The 14,903-nt window shown below is 46.4% G+C and overlaps 1 protein-coding gene across 1 annotated transcript in view; it reads right to left on the reverse strand.

Annotated features, from left to right (window-relative positions):
* ric8a (ric8 guanine nucleotide exchange factor A) overlaps window positions 1–14,903 on the reverse strand; it is a 72,798-nt gene that overhangs the window by 44,275 nt on the left and 13,620 nt on the right. The window contains exons 4-5 of the mRNA XM_089557273.1: window positions 7,870–7,939; window positions 3,562–3,637 (exon numbers count right to left, since the gene is read on the reverse strand). Of these exons, the coding sequence (XP_089413399.1) occupies window positions 3,562–3,637; window positions 7,870–7,939 (146 nt within the window). The remainder of the gene's footprint in view (window positions 1–3,561; window positions 3,638–7,869; window positions 7,940–14,903) is intronic.

The following is a 14,903-nucleotide window of genomic DNA, read 5'->3' on the forward strand; positions in this document are numbered from 1 at the left end:
TTATTTAACGATAAACATTTATACACAAGTTTCGTCACCCATGTATGCATGTGTGTATGTGCTTCCATTTATTTATTCATTTCAAATACCTGCAGCGCCCGAAGGCATTACTGGGAGGCGGAGAACACATCACGTTCGAGCAAAACCGACATAAGAAAAGAAGAAAAAAATATGTAATACAAGAAAAATAAGCAAATTTATTGATGAATAGCAACAAAAATGGCAGCCACGCAAGCCGTTATACATCAAACAACGGAGCCCAAAACGATATCCGAGTATGGCGTTCAATAATTTTTTGTGGATGTTGTTGGTTCTATTCGGTCGATGGTGTGTGGAAAAAATGAGCTATGAAAGACATTAATTTGACAATTAATTTCTCTTATTTTTCATCAATGATTACGTTTCACAGGCATCAAATGAAGTGGCAAGAAGCAAGCCTCCCTGTCTACTTTAACTATGCCGAAATAAACTTAGAAGACCACCTCTAACCGCATATTTTTTTTTTACACCTGCTTAACAGTTCTCATCCCAACCCATCTTTAAGTAAAGTAACACTGGAATTAAAGTTATACCGTATAAGCGCATGTAAGGGCTGCATCCGTGTATGGGCCGCACGCTGCTTCCACGAAGGAAATATCAAAAAAGAAAAAAAAACCTTGTAGGGCCACACCCAAACCTTCCACGACCCACGTGGAAATAGCCTTCGAAATGCATGCGCTGTGGCCTCAGCTCCGGCTGCAAGCAAGGGTGCGCTTGATCGCGGAGGCCATGTACACGCACGGGAGCTTCCAGGTGCTGCCCATGGATGGCGCCTGAGGCCGCGCTCATCATCATCATCATCAACTTTTGTTGCGAAAGCAACACTCCGACAGCCAAAGCGAGACCTCGGGGGGCCGCCCTAGCTACGCTGACCTTGTTTCAATTGGTCAAAACGGTCGCGATGTCACAGTGCGGGAATTTCAAACAGGGCCAATTGTACTCTGGCTAGTAACCATGCAAGCAATTAAAGGGATCGTATAGCGATGCTCCAAGTAAGTGGGACTGAGTTTAGTTAATTGCTTAATTAGCCCAATTAGGCTCATTAACCTTTCTGGTCAGACGAGATAAACAAATAAAACCAAGCAGGAAATTGGTCGAGCTGGGGAATCGAAACAGGGTCTCCAGAGTGCGAGACGAGCACGCTAACCACTCCGCCATGCCAGCTCAATGGTTTGGAATGAACAAAGGCTTCGTTCACTCCCATCTTCCTCCCTTCCTCTTACTGGTTCAGGTGTCCACTGCACTGAGATATGTGAGACAGACACATTTCCTTTCCTCGAAAATCAATTTACCGTCAAGCAAGGCGCAGAGCTGAACGGGTGATGGCGTTCTGTGGACTCCCTGGCAGCATTGCAAGACGCTGTCGCGTTCCACTCTTAGAGGTGAAGCTCAACATCTTAACCACACAAAAATGACACAAGCAGCAACACCGCGCTTAAGGCTTTCGGCTCACCGCACTTTAGGTCAACAAAGCGCCCCCTGAATTTTTTCCCCTGCCGCGAGCCCCCACTATCTATATCGGTATCAGTATCACCAGCTCGTTTTTTGTGGCTGCGAAAGGCACAGGAGTTGCAGTAGACTGTTAGCTCATCATAGCTGTGGCTTTTGTGTGCTGCCGCCAAGCGTTGCAATTTTAGCACGATGGGCAAGCACCTCAATAGCTGGGAGTTTGCTCTCGGACATGGCAAGTATGCGGCAGGCAAGAAATTTGACGTCACGGAGAAGTACATCTGACCATAGTGCAATCAAAAGGATGCATTGAGGAACACAAGGTGCAAAAACGTGGTTCCCGAGACAAGCCGTGCAAGTTTCCCGAACTGGAATAAGAGCTCCTCTGTTATGTGATAGAAGTGCGGAACAGCCGTTACACATTGACAGCGAACATGCTGTGCGACCTGTTACGGGATGAACGTTTCACAGAGCACAGCTCGAGCTACTGAATGTAGAATAAATGTCACTCATTCCCAGATTGGTGTAAGAAACAGATTCACACAGCGCAACGGAACGAGGACAAGAAGAAACACGAAACACAGGATGGGCGCTGTTAATCTGTTTCTTAAAGTATGAACCAACTAGCCCGCACCAGAATCTTCTTGGAACAGATTGGTGTGTTTTTACTTAAACAAATTTTTTTTTTTTCGCGCGTCGCGTGTATGGGCCACAGCCCCGAAATTTGGCCCTCGAATCTGAAAAAAAAAAAAAGTGCTGCCCTTACATGCGTTTATATGGTAATTATTCAAACAAATCAAGCAGCATGGCTTCTTACCCGTTCCAGCATTTCAGAAAGAACTTTAGTTTGCAGGTCCCAGACCACAAATGTGTACACTCCAATATGGATTGTACGTTAGTAAAGTGAAGCATCTTGAGAAAAACAGCGCTTGCAGACAAAGGACCAGAACGAGAAGGACACACAACTGCACTGCCCATCTCGTTCTGGTCTTTTGTCTGCAAGCGCTGTTTTTCTCAAGATGTACCCTAACCAACTCGCCCAGCAATACACCTTGTTAAAGTGAAGCAGTTCTTTAATTCTGGGAGGTGCTAACCTGAAATCATCTAGATAAAAGTCTTGCTGACATACATTCAACATGCTTAATCTAAGTTAGTTGAGATGAAAAATAAACCCCAAGGTATTTACACTCACATACTCGCGACAGCTCTGCAGTCTCTAATGTATAAAAACAGGAATTTATTGCGTTCATGCGCGAAGGAGACCAATCAACACTTCGATGGGTTCAGAGACACCAGTGCCGCCTCTAGTCCAAATTGCGTAATAGGTAATCAAGGTCAGAGGAAAACTTAATGAAGTGATAAATAATGCAATCACCCACATATAGACATATTTTGCATGAGCCATAGCCTGAGCAATATAACTGATGTACACCAATTAGCGATGGCAGATGCCAGTGCTAGGACAACATTCAGTGTCACCAGTGATAGTGGATGAACATTAACTGTCATCATCATCATCACCACCAGCCTGACTACGCCCACTACAGGGCAAAGGCCTCTCCCATGTCTCTCCAGTTAACCCTGTCCTTCGCCAGTCGCGGCCACCGTATTACCGCAAATTTCTTAATCTCGTCCGCCCACCTAACTTTCTGCCGTCCCCTGCTACGTTTGCTTTCTCTTCGAATCCACTCTGTTACCCTTAAGGGCCAGCGGTTATCTTGCCTTCGCATTACATGCCCTGCCCAAGCCCATTTCTTCCTCTTGATTTCAACTAAGATGTAATTAACCCGCGTTTATTCCCTCACCCACTTCGCCCTCTTCCGATCTCTTAACGTTACACCTATCATTGCTCTTTCCATAGCTCGCTGTGTTGTCCTTAACTTAAGCTGAACCCTCTTTGTTAGCCTCCAGGTTTCTGCCCCACAGGTGAGTACCAATAAGACACAGCTGTTGTATACTTTTCTCTGGAGAGAGTAAAGGCCACAAGGCCTGCATTGCTTTTACACAAGCAGCACTGTGCCAGTCCAGTCTGTGGCATAACCAGGAAGATGTTCTCGTCAACCAGGCACTCACCTTCACATCGTGCGGCAACTCTGGGTGCACGTACAGCTTAAGTCTCAGCATGACTCCTTCCACACAGCCGTTGTGACTGCACACACACACACATGCCACACAGTAAACACACTCGCCTGCCAAGACTGCCCATGCCGAGAACAGCTCAAACTGAAAGGTGCACAAAGCACAAAGTTGATTTAAAGACTTTTAGTTTCTTTCGGGCACTGACAGTTGAAGCCGCAATACAGGCACTGATGACAGAGAGTTTCACAAATGATTTCAATACCGCAGCCTAGTTCACAAATTAAACAGTGATGCAAAAAGCATACTCCAAGCATGCAAAGAGGAAATGTATTTACAAGTGTGAATGCTTGGTAGCGAGAGGGCAGTTAGATGGTTTCTTGACACTCACAAAGTGAACAACGGAGGGCAAGGCCCCAGGGTGCCTGCCAACATTTCGACAAGAGGTCTTATCTTCATCTGGGCAAAGTGTTCATCATTGGCCGGGTTTAAATAGGGCCTTCACTCTGAGGGGGAGGAGGGGGTGAAGTGGGAAGGGTGAATCTTGCCCAGGTGTGACAGCTGCTAGAAAGGATCAACCGGGTGACCTATGAAACTGAAACGACAAAGGCCAGCTTAGCAGCAGAGGAATCCGAGAGTGTGGAGCATGGAGAGAGAGTGAACGTGGGCTTCAAAGGCTGTGTGTCCAGCTGCAACAGCTGGCTTGGTATAACTGGCTATGTTGACCTGAAAAACTAGGATAAAGGAATTAAGCGCCATGGCAGCACAAAATACTCTGGTACAAAAAAAAGAAAAAGAAAAGAAAGAAACTGAAAGAGAAAGGAAAAATGGGGACAGGTTCGAGGAAGTGCAAAAGGAAAGGTGGGAGGATGGAGTGTTGAAGCCAAGGGTTTCTGAGAAATGGTTGGTTTGGTTTATGGGGTTTAACGTCCCAAAGAGACTCAGGCTATGAGAGACGCCGTAGTGGAGGGCTCCGGAAATTTCGACCACCTGGGGTTCTTTAACATGCACTGACATCGCACAGCACACGGGCCTCTAGAATTTCGCCTGCATCGAAATTTGACCGCCTTGGCTGGGATCGAACCTGCTCCTTTCGGGTCAGCAGCCAAGCACCATAACCACTGAGCCACCGCGGTGGCATTTTCTGAGAAATTATAGCAGGAGGTGCAGGGCATAAGGTCAAAGCAGAACTATAAATTAGACAAAGAGAAAAAAAAAGAAAGGAGGGGTAAGAACGAGTCAGGGCAGAGGGATAGGGTGAAATAAATGAAGAAGCAGGGATATGAAGTACTGGGAAAAAATCTGATCATGTGCAAGAGCTTTTTAAAAATTTACGCCAGTGCTGGAATGTACCTGAGAGATTCTGAGTTTCCTCTGGATATGTTTGTCCCTGCTGGTTGTAAGGTATTAAATTTGTGGATTAGGAATGCCTCTCTGCATTTTCTACCCCTAGCAGATTTGAAGCCTGAATTGGTTTTCCCAGCACTTCATACCACAGTTTTATCATTTCATTGACCCTACCCCTTTGCCCCGACCCAGTGCTTTCACCCCTCTCCCCCTTTGATTTCCCTTTTCCCCCTCCTTTCCTTTTTTTTTCTCTCTCTCTCTTTGTTTAATTGATCATTCCACTTTTACCTTGTGCCCTGCCCCGCCTGCTGTCATTTCTCAGAAACCTTTGGCTTCCACACCCCTTCCCCTCGCCCTTTCTCTGACCCATTCCCATTTTCTCTTTCTTCTCCAATTTCTTTTTTTTTTAAGGCGGAAGCCTTTAATGCCTCATCGTTGTAAGCAGGAGTGGTCGACAGAAATGTCACGCTTTTCAATTGGTCGAAACGGTCATGATGTCACAGTGTGCGAATTTCAAACGGGGCCAATTGTACTTTGGCTAGTAACCATGCAACCAATTAAAGGGATCATATAGTATCGCTGCAAATAAGTGGGAATGAGTTTAGTTAATTAGTTAATTTACCAAATAGCCTAATTAACTTTTCTAGTCAGACCAGATAAATAAATAAAACTGAGTAGGAAATTCGTCAATTTGAGTTGGGGAATCAAACCAGGGTCTCCAGAGTGGGTCTCCGCCATGCCAGCTCTCCATGGTTTGGAATGAAAAAAGACCCCATCTTTTCCCCTTACAGATACATTTCCTTTCCTCAAAAACCAATTTAACCGGTTCCAGTTAAAAGATCAGAGGAAAGAGAAAAAGGAAAGAAAAGAGGTCACAGCAACAACCACGCTGGCTGAAAAATGAAAAAAAAAGAGATGATCGTCACCACCTCTCAGTTGCTTAACTCTCTTAGAGGCAAAGATTAACACCTTAACCACACATCAGTGACACAAGCAGCAACACCATGCTTAATTCTACCGCCTCACCACATTTTAGATCAATAAAGTGCCCCCCAGAATTTCTTTTTGTCTCCAGGTATTTCATTCTTCCATGGTGCTTAATTCCTTTATCCTAGTTTTTCCAGTCAAGGTAGCCAGTCATACCAAGGCACCTGTCACAGCTGGACCACAGCCTTTCAAGCCCACGCTAGCTATCTCTCCACGCTCCATATCCCTGAATACCAATCTGCCAAGCTGGCCTCTTTCTCTTCGCAGTTTTGCAGGTCAACCAGTTAATCAGCTTTAGCAGCCATCATGCCTGGATAAGATTCACCCTCCCCATCCTACTACTCTCCTCCTCCTCACCAGGCCTTCCTCCTCAGAGCGAAGACCCTCTTACCAGTGACGCATGCTTTGCCCAGATGAAGACAAGACCTCCTGTCGAAACGCTAGCAAGCACCCGGAAGCATTCCCATGCCTTATTCAAACTGAAAATCCAGTGTTTCTTACAAGTGAGTAGCACAAACAAAGAAAATAATAAAATGAAGTTAGTTCCCCTGATGGCAGGACAATATATTTTGTGTTCGGTCTGAAATAGTTATTACACATCATCATTATACTCCCCATCCCCCTCACTACGCTGACTGCAGGGCAAAGGCCTCTCCCATGTCTCTCCAATTAACCCTGTCCTTCGCCACTTGCGGCCACCGTATTCCCACAAATGTCTTAATCTTACCCGATCACCTTACTTTCTGCCGCCCCCTGCTACGTTTGCCTTCGCTTGGAATCCACTCCGTTACCCTTAATAAGGACCAGCGGTTATCTTGCCTTCGCATTACATGCCCTGCCCAAGCCCATTTCTTCCTCTGATTTCAACTAGGATATCATTAACCCGCGTTTGTTCCCTCACCCACTCCGCCCTCTTCCGATCTCTTAACGTTACACCTATCATTTTCCTTTCCATAGCTCGCTTCGTTGTCCTCAACTTAAGCTGAACCCTCTTTGTCAGGCTCCACATTTCTGCCCCATAGGTGAGTACCGGTAGGATACAGCTGTTGTATACTTTCCTCTTCAGGGATATTGGAAAACTGCCGTTCATGATCTGAGAGAACCTGCCATATGCGCTCCACCCCATTCTTATTCTTCTAGTTATTCTACTTGGGTAAGCCCAGGTTAGTTTGGGCACGGGAAAAGACAAGACAAAAGTCTTGCTTGGGGTCGGTGCGTCTGGAGTGACGCTTTCGCACCATTAAGAATGGAGTGGAGTGCATTCAGCACGTACTGTCTGATCATGAGTGGCAGTTTACAAATATCCCTCAGGAGAAAAGTATACGACAGCTGTATCTTACTGGCACTCACCTATGGGGCAGAAATGTTTATGCTAACAAAAATCTGTTCAGTGAGAGGTGCAACGTTGAGACACGGAAAGAGAGCAGAGTCTGTGTGGGAACCAACGAGAATTAATGATATCCCATTCAAAATCAAGAGGAAGAAGTGGGCTTGGGCAGGGCATGTTATTCGAAGGCAAGATAACCGCTGGTCCCTAAGGGTAACGGAGTGGATTCCAGGAGAAGGCAAACGTAGCGGGGGCGGCAGAAAGTTAGGTGGGCGGATGAGGTTAATAAGTTTGCGGGGATACGGTGGCCGCAACTGGCAAAGGACAGGGTTAATTGTAGAGACATGGGAGAGGCCTTTGCACTGCAGTGGGCGTAGTCAGGCTGATGATGATGATAACCCGAGTTACTCGGGTTAGTCCACAGGAGCGTCACACAAGCTGCAGCCAATGGGAGGAAGCTCGGGTAAGTTTGGAGGAGCATAGCATCAGCTGTTGCTACGCTGCCACAGAATGATGCTGTAGACAATAGTTTTGCTAGTTTTTCTTTGCCATGCGCTGCGTAAAACAGGTGAGTAGTGTGGACGGTCCGCAGGAAACCAGTGGCAACGACTGAAAGCCGGTCAGTCAGAGGAGGCAGTGCCTACCTGCAAGTCTGCTGCACGATGGGGCTGTTGTAGATCAGGTTGCACAGGGTTTTCAGGGCCTCCACCACCACTGTGGAAACACAGAATTCGATGTCAGAGAGTCACAGAGGTGCGCAAATGCAAATTTTTTGGCGAAGCAAAGTGAATAGTTTGAATATGAATACAGGTAGTTAAGACTGAAAAAAAGAAAACAATAATAAAGCTTTCAACAAAAAATAGTCGTTAAAAAGTCACCAGATTATTAAACTCTAAATACCAGCTGGACATTATACACATAAAGATGGAGCAACATGTAACTGAAGTACATTTTATAAGATAACATATCCATGCTAAGTAAGAGAGGTCTGATGGGAAAGTCTGACTTAAAAAGGCTCCGAGAGCTGTTCCCAATAAAATTTCGGTTTGCCTGGGATGGTAAAGGATGTCACTCCACGAACATCCTGCAGAAAGAATTTTTTAAACGCCTTTTGTTGAAGCCAAGTTATCAGTAGTCCAAGTTATCAGTAGTAGTAGTAGTGAAAAATGTGCATGATGTTTTTAATTCTTGTAGGTTCGGTCTAACCTTTACAATAGAAATCCCAAACGACGATAGGCTACAGTTCCTTGATATATGCATTAGGTTTAAAAAAGCACGCGTTTGCTGGATGTATTAGCCGAGAACAAAAAAAAGAAAGTCTGAGTTATCAATCAGCGCACTCTAAACTTGTCAAAAGGGGTATTGCCAAGAATGCCTTCCGCGCTGCTCTCCATAAGTCGTGCGAGCATTGCATCACTGAAAGTGTGGCACTGCAGAAGCTTCGCCTAGAGAACGCCGGGTTTCCGGATGAAACTCTGATATCTGTTGCAGAAAAGCTGCTAAAGGAAGTGAGATCTGGGAGGCAACAAAACCGTGAAGATCCCCAATGACGCACTCAACTTGTGGCTATGCCGTATGTGCACAATATGTCGCACCGTCTAAAAAAGGTGGCGAAGAAGTGTGGCGTCGATCTTGTATTGACTTGCCCGAGGAAACTTGTGCGCTTGTTCCCGCTTGTGAACGGCGAGGTCAGAAAGCCAGTGTGCACTACGAACCACCAAAAGAAGTTCGTTCCATGGAAAGTCGGTGTTTACAAAATCCCGCTCACTTGTGCCAAGGCGTATATTGGGCAATCAGGAAGATGCATAAATGAACGGCTGAGAGAGCACCGCTTGGCAACGGAATCCATATCGGTGGGGGGGAATCTCGCTGCGCACTGCAAACGCTGTTTTATCGAACGGTACCCTGGCGACCCTGACCCTGTACCTTGCACACCAATCTTTCCAGAAACAATCATTCTAGGTACAATGAAAACCCAAGCGGAACGTGAAATTTTTGAAGCTGTGTGCATTGATAGTGAAGGTTCCAAATGCGTCAGCACCCCGTCTGTTAATCTGTCGAAAAAAGAAATGATGTTCCTGAGGCGTGGCGTTGCTACTGCGCATGTGTGAGTTCAGCTATTTTGAGATGTCTTATATTGATTGTTTTTCTAGTAAACGGCAGTTGAAGACTAGCGTCTGTCCTGTGTATTTCTGTTCTTGTCCCGTGTGTTCACTAAGCGGTAGCAAATATGAATCCAAACGCTTTCCAACTAGCCCAAGTTTGACCAAATGTTTAGAGGAATCCCCCAAGGTGGAGTAGATTTGTAATAAGGGAGTAATTACTCATTGACATCCACCCGAGCGCAGCCATACGGCTAGAAAGGAAAGCTATACAGCTTTCTCAGAAACTTCGTAGTTAAAGAAAAATTCGTCCTGGTCCGGGGATCGAACCCGGGACCACCGCTTCACCGGAGCAGTCGCTCTACCAATTGAGCTAACCGGGACGGCAAGCTTATGGTAGGGCGAGAGCGAATTGATCAATAACTCGAAGTGGGAACTGGTTTGATTTATTGGTTTATTGGGGTTTAACGTCCCAAAGCGACTAAGGCTATGAGAGACGCCGTAGTGGAGGGCTCCGGAAATTTCGACCACCTGGGGTTCTTTAACGTGCACTGACATTGCACAGTACATGGGCCTCTAGAATTTCTCCTCCAAAGAAATTCCAGCCGCCACGGCCGGGATCGAACCCGCGTCTTTCAGGTCAGCAGCCGAGCACCATAACCGCTGAGCCACCGCGGCGGCTCGAAGTGGGAACAGTGTTGACCAAATGTTTAGGGGAATCCCCCAAGGTGGAGTAGATTGAGTAGATCGAGTTAATGATCAATTCGCTCTCGCCCTACCATAAGCTTGCCATCCCGGTTAGCTCAGTTGGTAGAGCGACTGCTCCGGTGAAGCGGTGGTTCCTGGTTCGATCCCCAGACCAGGATGAATTTTTCTTCAACTGCGAAGTTTCTGAGAAAGCTGTGTAGCTTTCCTTTGTAGCCGTATGGCTGCGCTCGGGTGGATGTCAATGAGTAATTACTCCCTTATTACTAGCCCAAGTTTCCGCCTTAATCAGAAGTCAAGATTTGAATTTCAATGTCTTTGCGCCTTTCCTTCTCTTGTCACTCTTTTGCATGCTGCAAGGTTCCTCTGCTGGCCGCACCACCAATGAGCACGAATGTTCCCCACAGGGCTTCCCGACCCGCAGAAGCGACACGGCTGACTGGCCATGGTAGCTGCGTGACGTCTGAAAGTATCTGACTAACAACCACCTCTTAACCGGCATACGCAGGAGCATGAGACGGAGGAGGCAGCGAGCATGAAAAAGTTGCTCGAAAGGGCTCACGAACTTTCACGCATTACTGTGGGTCTTCTACTGCGTGCAGAACTGTATTATTTGGCTCAGGTGTTAATGACAGCACAATGCAGTGATTGAGTGAGTTTATGTACTCTCCTCAAAAGTAGGCAAGTGTAATTTGGTAATTTCAAATATTTGGTGGGATAGTAAAGTATTCGTTATTCGATTTGATCTGAATGTTTGGTATTAGAAGTCTCGAAGCACCCGCCTCGAGCGAGAAATGTCTTGGGAACTCTTGTTGTGCATGGTTTCGATTCAGCACACCTCGTCCACGATGGCACTGCGGTGCACATGCAACCAAAGCCTCGATTCCGTGCTGCGTGCCTACGCACCCACGCGTATGCTGGAGCTGGTCTGCGGAACAGTGGAGCAATTGCCAGCAGAAATCGCAATGCTGAACCCACCAGTAGCTTACAGCATCTCAACTCAACAACTCAACTCAACTCTGGTCTGCGCATGCTCGTGGCAATGGACGCGAGCAGTCGGAAGTGCTGTGCACAGATGTGTACCTGCCAGGTGTCTGTACCCGCAATGTGCACATGCCACAGCCAGTACGGCGGCATGCATCAACAGAGGTTTTGCACAGTGTGATCCGCTTCCGCATACCGCCAGTGCTCACACGCTGACTGGTCCCGACGGGGCAGGATTGCAAACAGCTGGCCGGCGCCTTGTGGCGTCCTCAGGGCGACCTGTGCATTCGCAGTGGCTACCTGCAGCACCGAATCGCGCTATGCTAAATCTCCGATTGGAAGACGTGCGGTTCCCTTGGTTTCCGCGGAACAAGTCTGAGCTGACTGCAGGTGCCGCAGCCACTCTTCTCTGCGTGAAATTCGCTAAACAACCTTCACGGAGCAAGCACAAAGGGGAGATAACGCATGACACATGGAGACGCCCATTCCCAATGCCTGACATGGGGATGGGGTGGCACTGGGCGCCAGGCACATGTTGCATATGCCTGGGTGTCATGGAGTCGCCGCTTAGCAGCAACAGCTCCGCAATGACACCATCGCAAACAAGAGCAGCAGTTGGAGGTTCCACGTACAGGTCTCACACTCCACGGATGCTTAAACACCACATGCAGGTCGGCTCTCCAATTTCGGATGGCCATTTTTTTGCAGAAAGTTGACCAGCTTCAATGAGTGTTACAAAGCTTCAATGCATTCTCCTTTCTTTTTTTTTTTTTTCACATAATGACCTTGTTTGTTTGAAAAATACATGGATTTAAAAATGCCACTTGTGCTGTTCAACATTTTTGTGCACCAGAAGCATTCAAATACTCGTTTCCGAATTATAAGAAAATTGCGGTTCACTTCGAATTCGCTTCAGAGCAAAACACCATTTGTAAATGGCTCCTCAGCAGGCATTCAGCACCTCGTTAATGCATACATGACTAAAGTGCTCAACGAAAGCTGCCATGAAGCATTCTGAGCTGTTGTTGGCATGATGTACTGAATGTTGTCAAGAAGCACTGCAAGGTGGCCACACACCACCTCATTGACGGATTGATGTCAGAGGTTGCTATCACAGGGGCCACGCAACGTCGCAATGCTGGCAGAATGCAAGATGGCTCACAAAACTCACACAAGGTGGCAGCCCGTGCTGCAACATGAACTGGACCAACTCCTCCACACTGCCTTGCCATGCCTAAAAGGCAGAATGCTAGCTGTGGAACGCCACCCAAACGCACTATTTTCTACAGGACATAGAACACTTATACTTCGTCTCACAAGATGTTTGCACCACTTTGAAAGGTGGAGCTCTCTCGTACAATCAAGCCAAGGAAGACAACAAACACTCCCTCAAACATTCAAGCAGTGTTGTGACTAATTTCCAAACAATCATTGCAGTAATTAAAAAGCTAGTTCAGGACGGTGTTTTGAAAGTATACCGAGCGATCCATTCACTGGTCAAATTAGCAGAGAAAGTCCGCACAAACAGAGCAATTCAGAGGCTTGCTGCAAAGTGGTGTGCCGCCACTGATAAACGTGGTGCGCCGAGTTGGCCAAGTTTCCTGCCTGCAGCAGCTGGACACTGGTGCTCTTTCCTTCCCAGAGATGGAGCCACCAGTTGCATGGTGAGGGATGCGGAGGAACACGTTTTACAGAGCAAGCAGGTCTGGTTGCCTCAGATCACTGCAGCCTTCACAGCACTGCAAACAACTTATGAGATGAAGTACTATAGCCTTACGAGATGAACTAGTTAAGAGATGATGTATTTAATCTCTTCCGCACATCTAACTTTCTGCCGCCCCCTGCTACGCTTGCCTTCTCTTGGAATCCACTCTGTTACCCTTAAGGACCAGTGCTTTATCTTGCCTTCGCATTACATGCCCTGTCCAAGCCCATTTCTTTCACTTAAATTTCGGCTAGGATGTCATTAAGCCGTGTTTGTTCCCTCACCCACTCTGCCCACTTCCGGTCTCTTAACATTGTGTAGAATAAAAGTGGTCACCATGAAACCAACGCAGGAGCACCCGTATGCTTCAGCTTTGCTCGCTCAGCTATCCTCTGCAAGCCTCATTTCCACATGCACTACATTTCTTATCACAGTGATCAAAAACGATAGGGTATTGTTGTTTGTTTTTCTCTTTTTTTTTCCTCAGTGCGTTCACATATCCAGCCATCACCTGCACCACTGGCAGTTGACCATACCTCGGAAGTTTACTCTAATAGGAATGAGTGGCTTGACTGACGTGACAAGTGCAAGATGATGAACTAGCACGGTGCTACTTGGAAGTGCTGCAATGTTTAGCTGCAATCGCAGATGAATAGAAAAATTTTAAATTGACAAACATTAAGAAGATCTGAATACTGTGAATAGTAACAGTGTGCTGCCGATGAAATTAAATACCCAGAACTACCACAGATACTCGTGTAACGACTGTACTTGTTTTCTGGGAGTTTTGATGGGATGCGGCTCTTACAAAGGACTGGTACTTTTCCAAACACTTTTTTCCAGGCTACAGTGGAGGCTCGAACACGCGTCCTCATTTTATGTGGCGATACACATTTATGTGGCGATACAAAAAAATGGCAAAATAACCGCTGATAACATTGTTTGTTGTCCTTCTAGCTCTTGAAGCAGGCTGATTTAGTTATGCAGTGAATTTAAACTATGTATCAGTGTTTATATCGCAGATTTTTTTCGTGCCTTGCATCACCTAAAGGTCAACTACACGTGACAGATTCGTTCAGTTGATAAAACCAATATAGCATGCGAGAAGAAATTCAATTATAAGTTATTTAGCGGCCATAGACAAATACCACACGATGATCCATGTATTCTGATGTCTGACGCATCGTTTGAAAGACGAAAACATGCAATTAAAATGAGGCGTCTATAGTCTTTTCAGATAAAAGAAGTTTGAGGGGATACAGTGGCCGCAGCTGGCAAAGGACAGGGTTAACTGGAGAGACACGGGAGAGGCCTCTGCCCTGCAGTGGGTGTAGTAGGTGTAGGTGTCCACTATCATGTTGGTGTCGTTTACAAGATCCTTACCTCTTGTGGCAGTTTCTACATCAGTGAGACGGGATGCTTACTATGTGAACACGCAAAAGATATACAGAACAAGTCACGCAGAAACTATCTTGCTTTGCATTGTGCAGAGTGTGAAGATTGCAAAGTGCACGTGAATCGGACCACTATCATCGCCGTTATAAAGATGAGACCACAAGGCTCATTTCAGAGGCCTGCCATAATAAAAAGCTAGGTAACACCTGTATCAGCAGCCCATCGATAAATCTACTACTTAGTACCTAAGGAACATGCGTATCTTAATCAGCCACGTGCCTTTTTTCAGTTAGGTTATGTGGTTGTGCGGTATCTTTTTCTCATGCTTTTTCTTGCGTTTTTACTCATGCCATTCCATTTATATGCTGCCTCACCTGCAGCAATAAACCATTTGGTTGTTAGTCAGCGCTGGTGTTTGTCCTTCTCTTGTCTCGTCTTCCGCTGGGCTGTTTTTTCCAATCCTTCAAACATGTACAGCCTTTGTCAAAAGTTTGGAGCCCAGGGGGTTTGCTTTTGAGCCACACTGTCTGGTTCGTTATGCATCTCCAGCGCTCCAAATTTGCTGGAGGTAAGAAGATTTCTGCTCCTGCCTCCTCCAATGGGTAGGACTACCACGAATGCTACAGGAGTCCCACTGCGAGGCTTAGAAGCAAACCTCCTGGGCTCTAAACTTTTGACAAAGGCTGTACCAACCAGCCTGTATTTCAGGACAGCAAGCTGCAGGGCTAGTTGGTGAAGCATGTTATATAGAATTCAGCGCAAAAAAACAAACAAGGGACGAAGTAAG

The sequence above is a fragment of the Amblyomma mixtum genome, chromosome 1 (assembly GCF_055824585.1).
Source record: "Amblyomma mixtum isolate Tamu chromosome 1, ASM5582458v1, whole genome shotgun sequence".
In the NCBI taxonomy this organism is placed as follows: Eukaryota; Metazoa; Arthropoda; class Arachnida; order Ixodida; family Ixodidae; genus Amblyomma; species Amblyomma mixtum.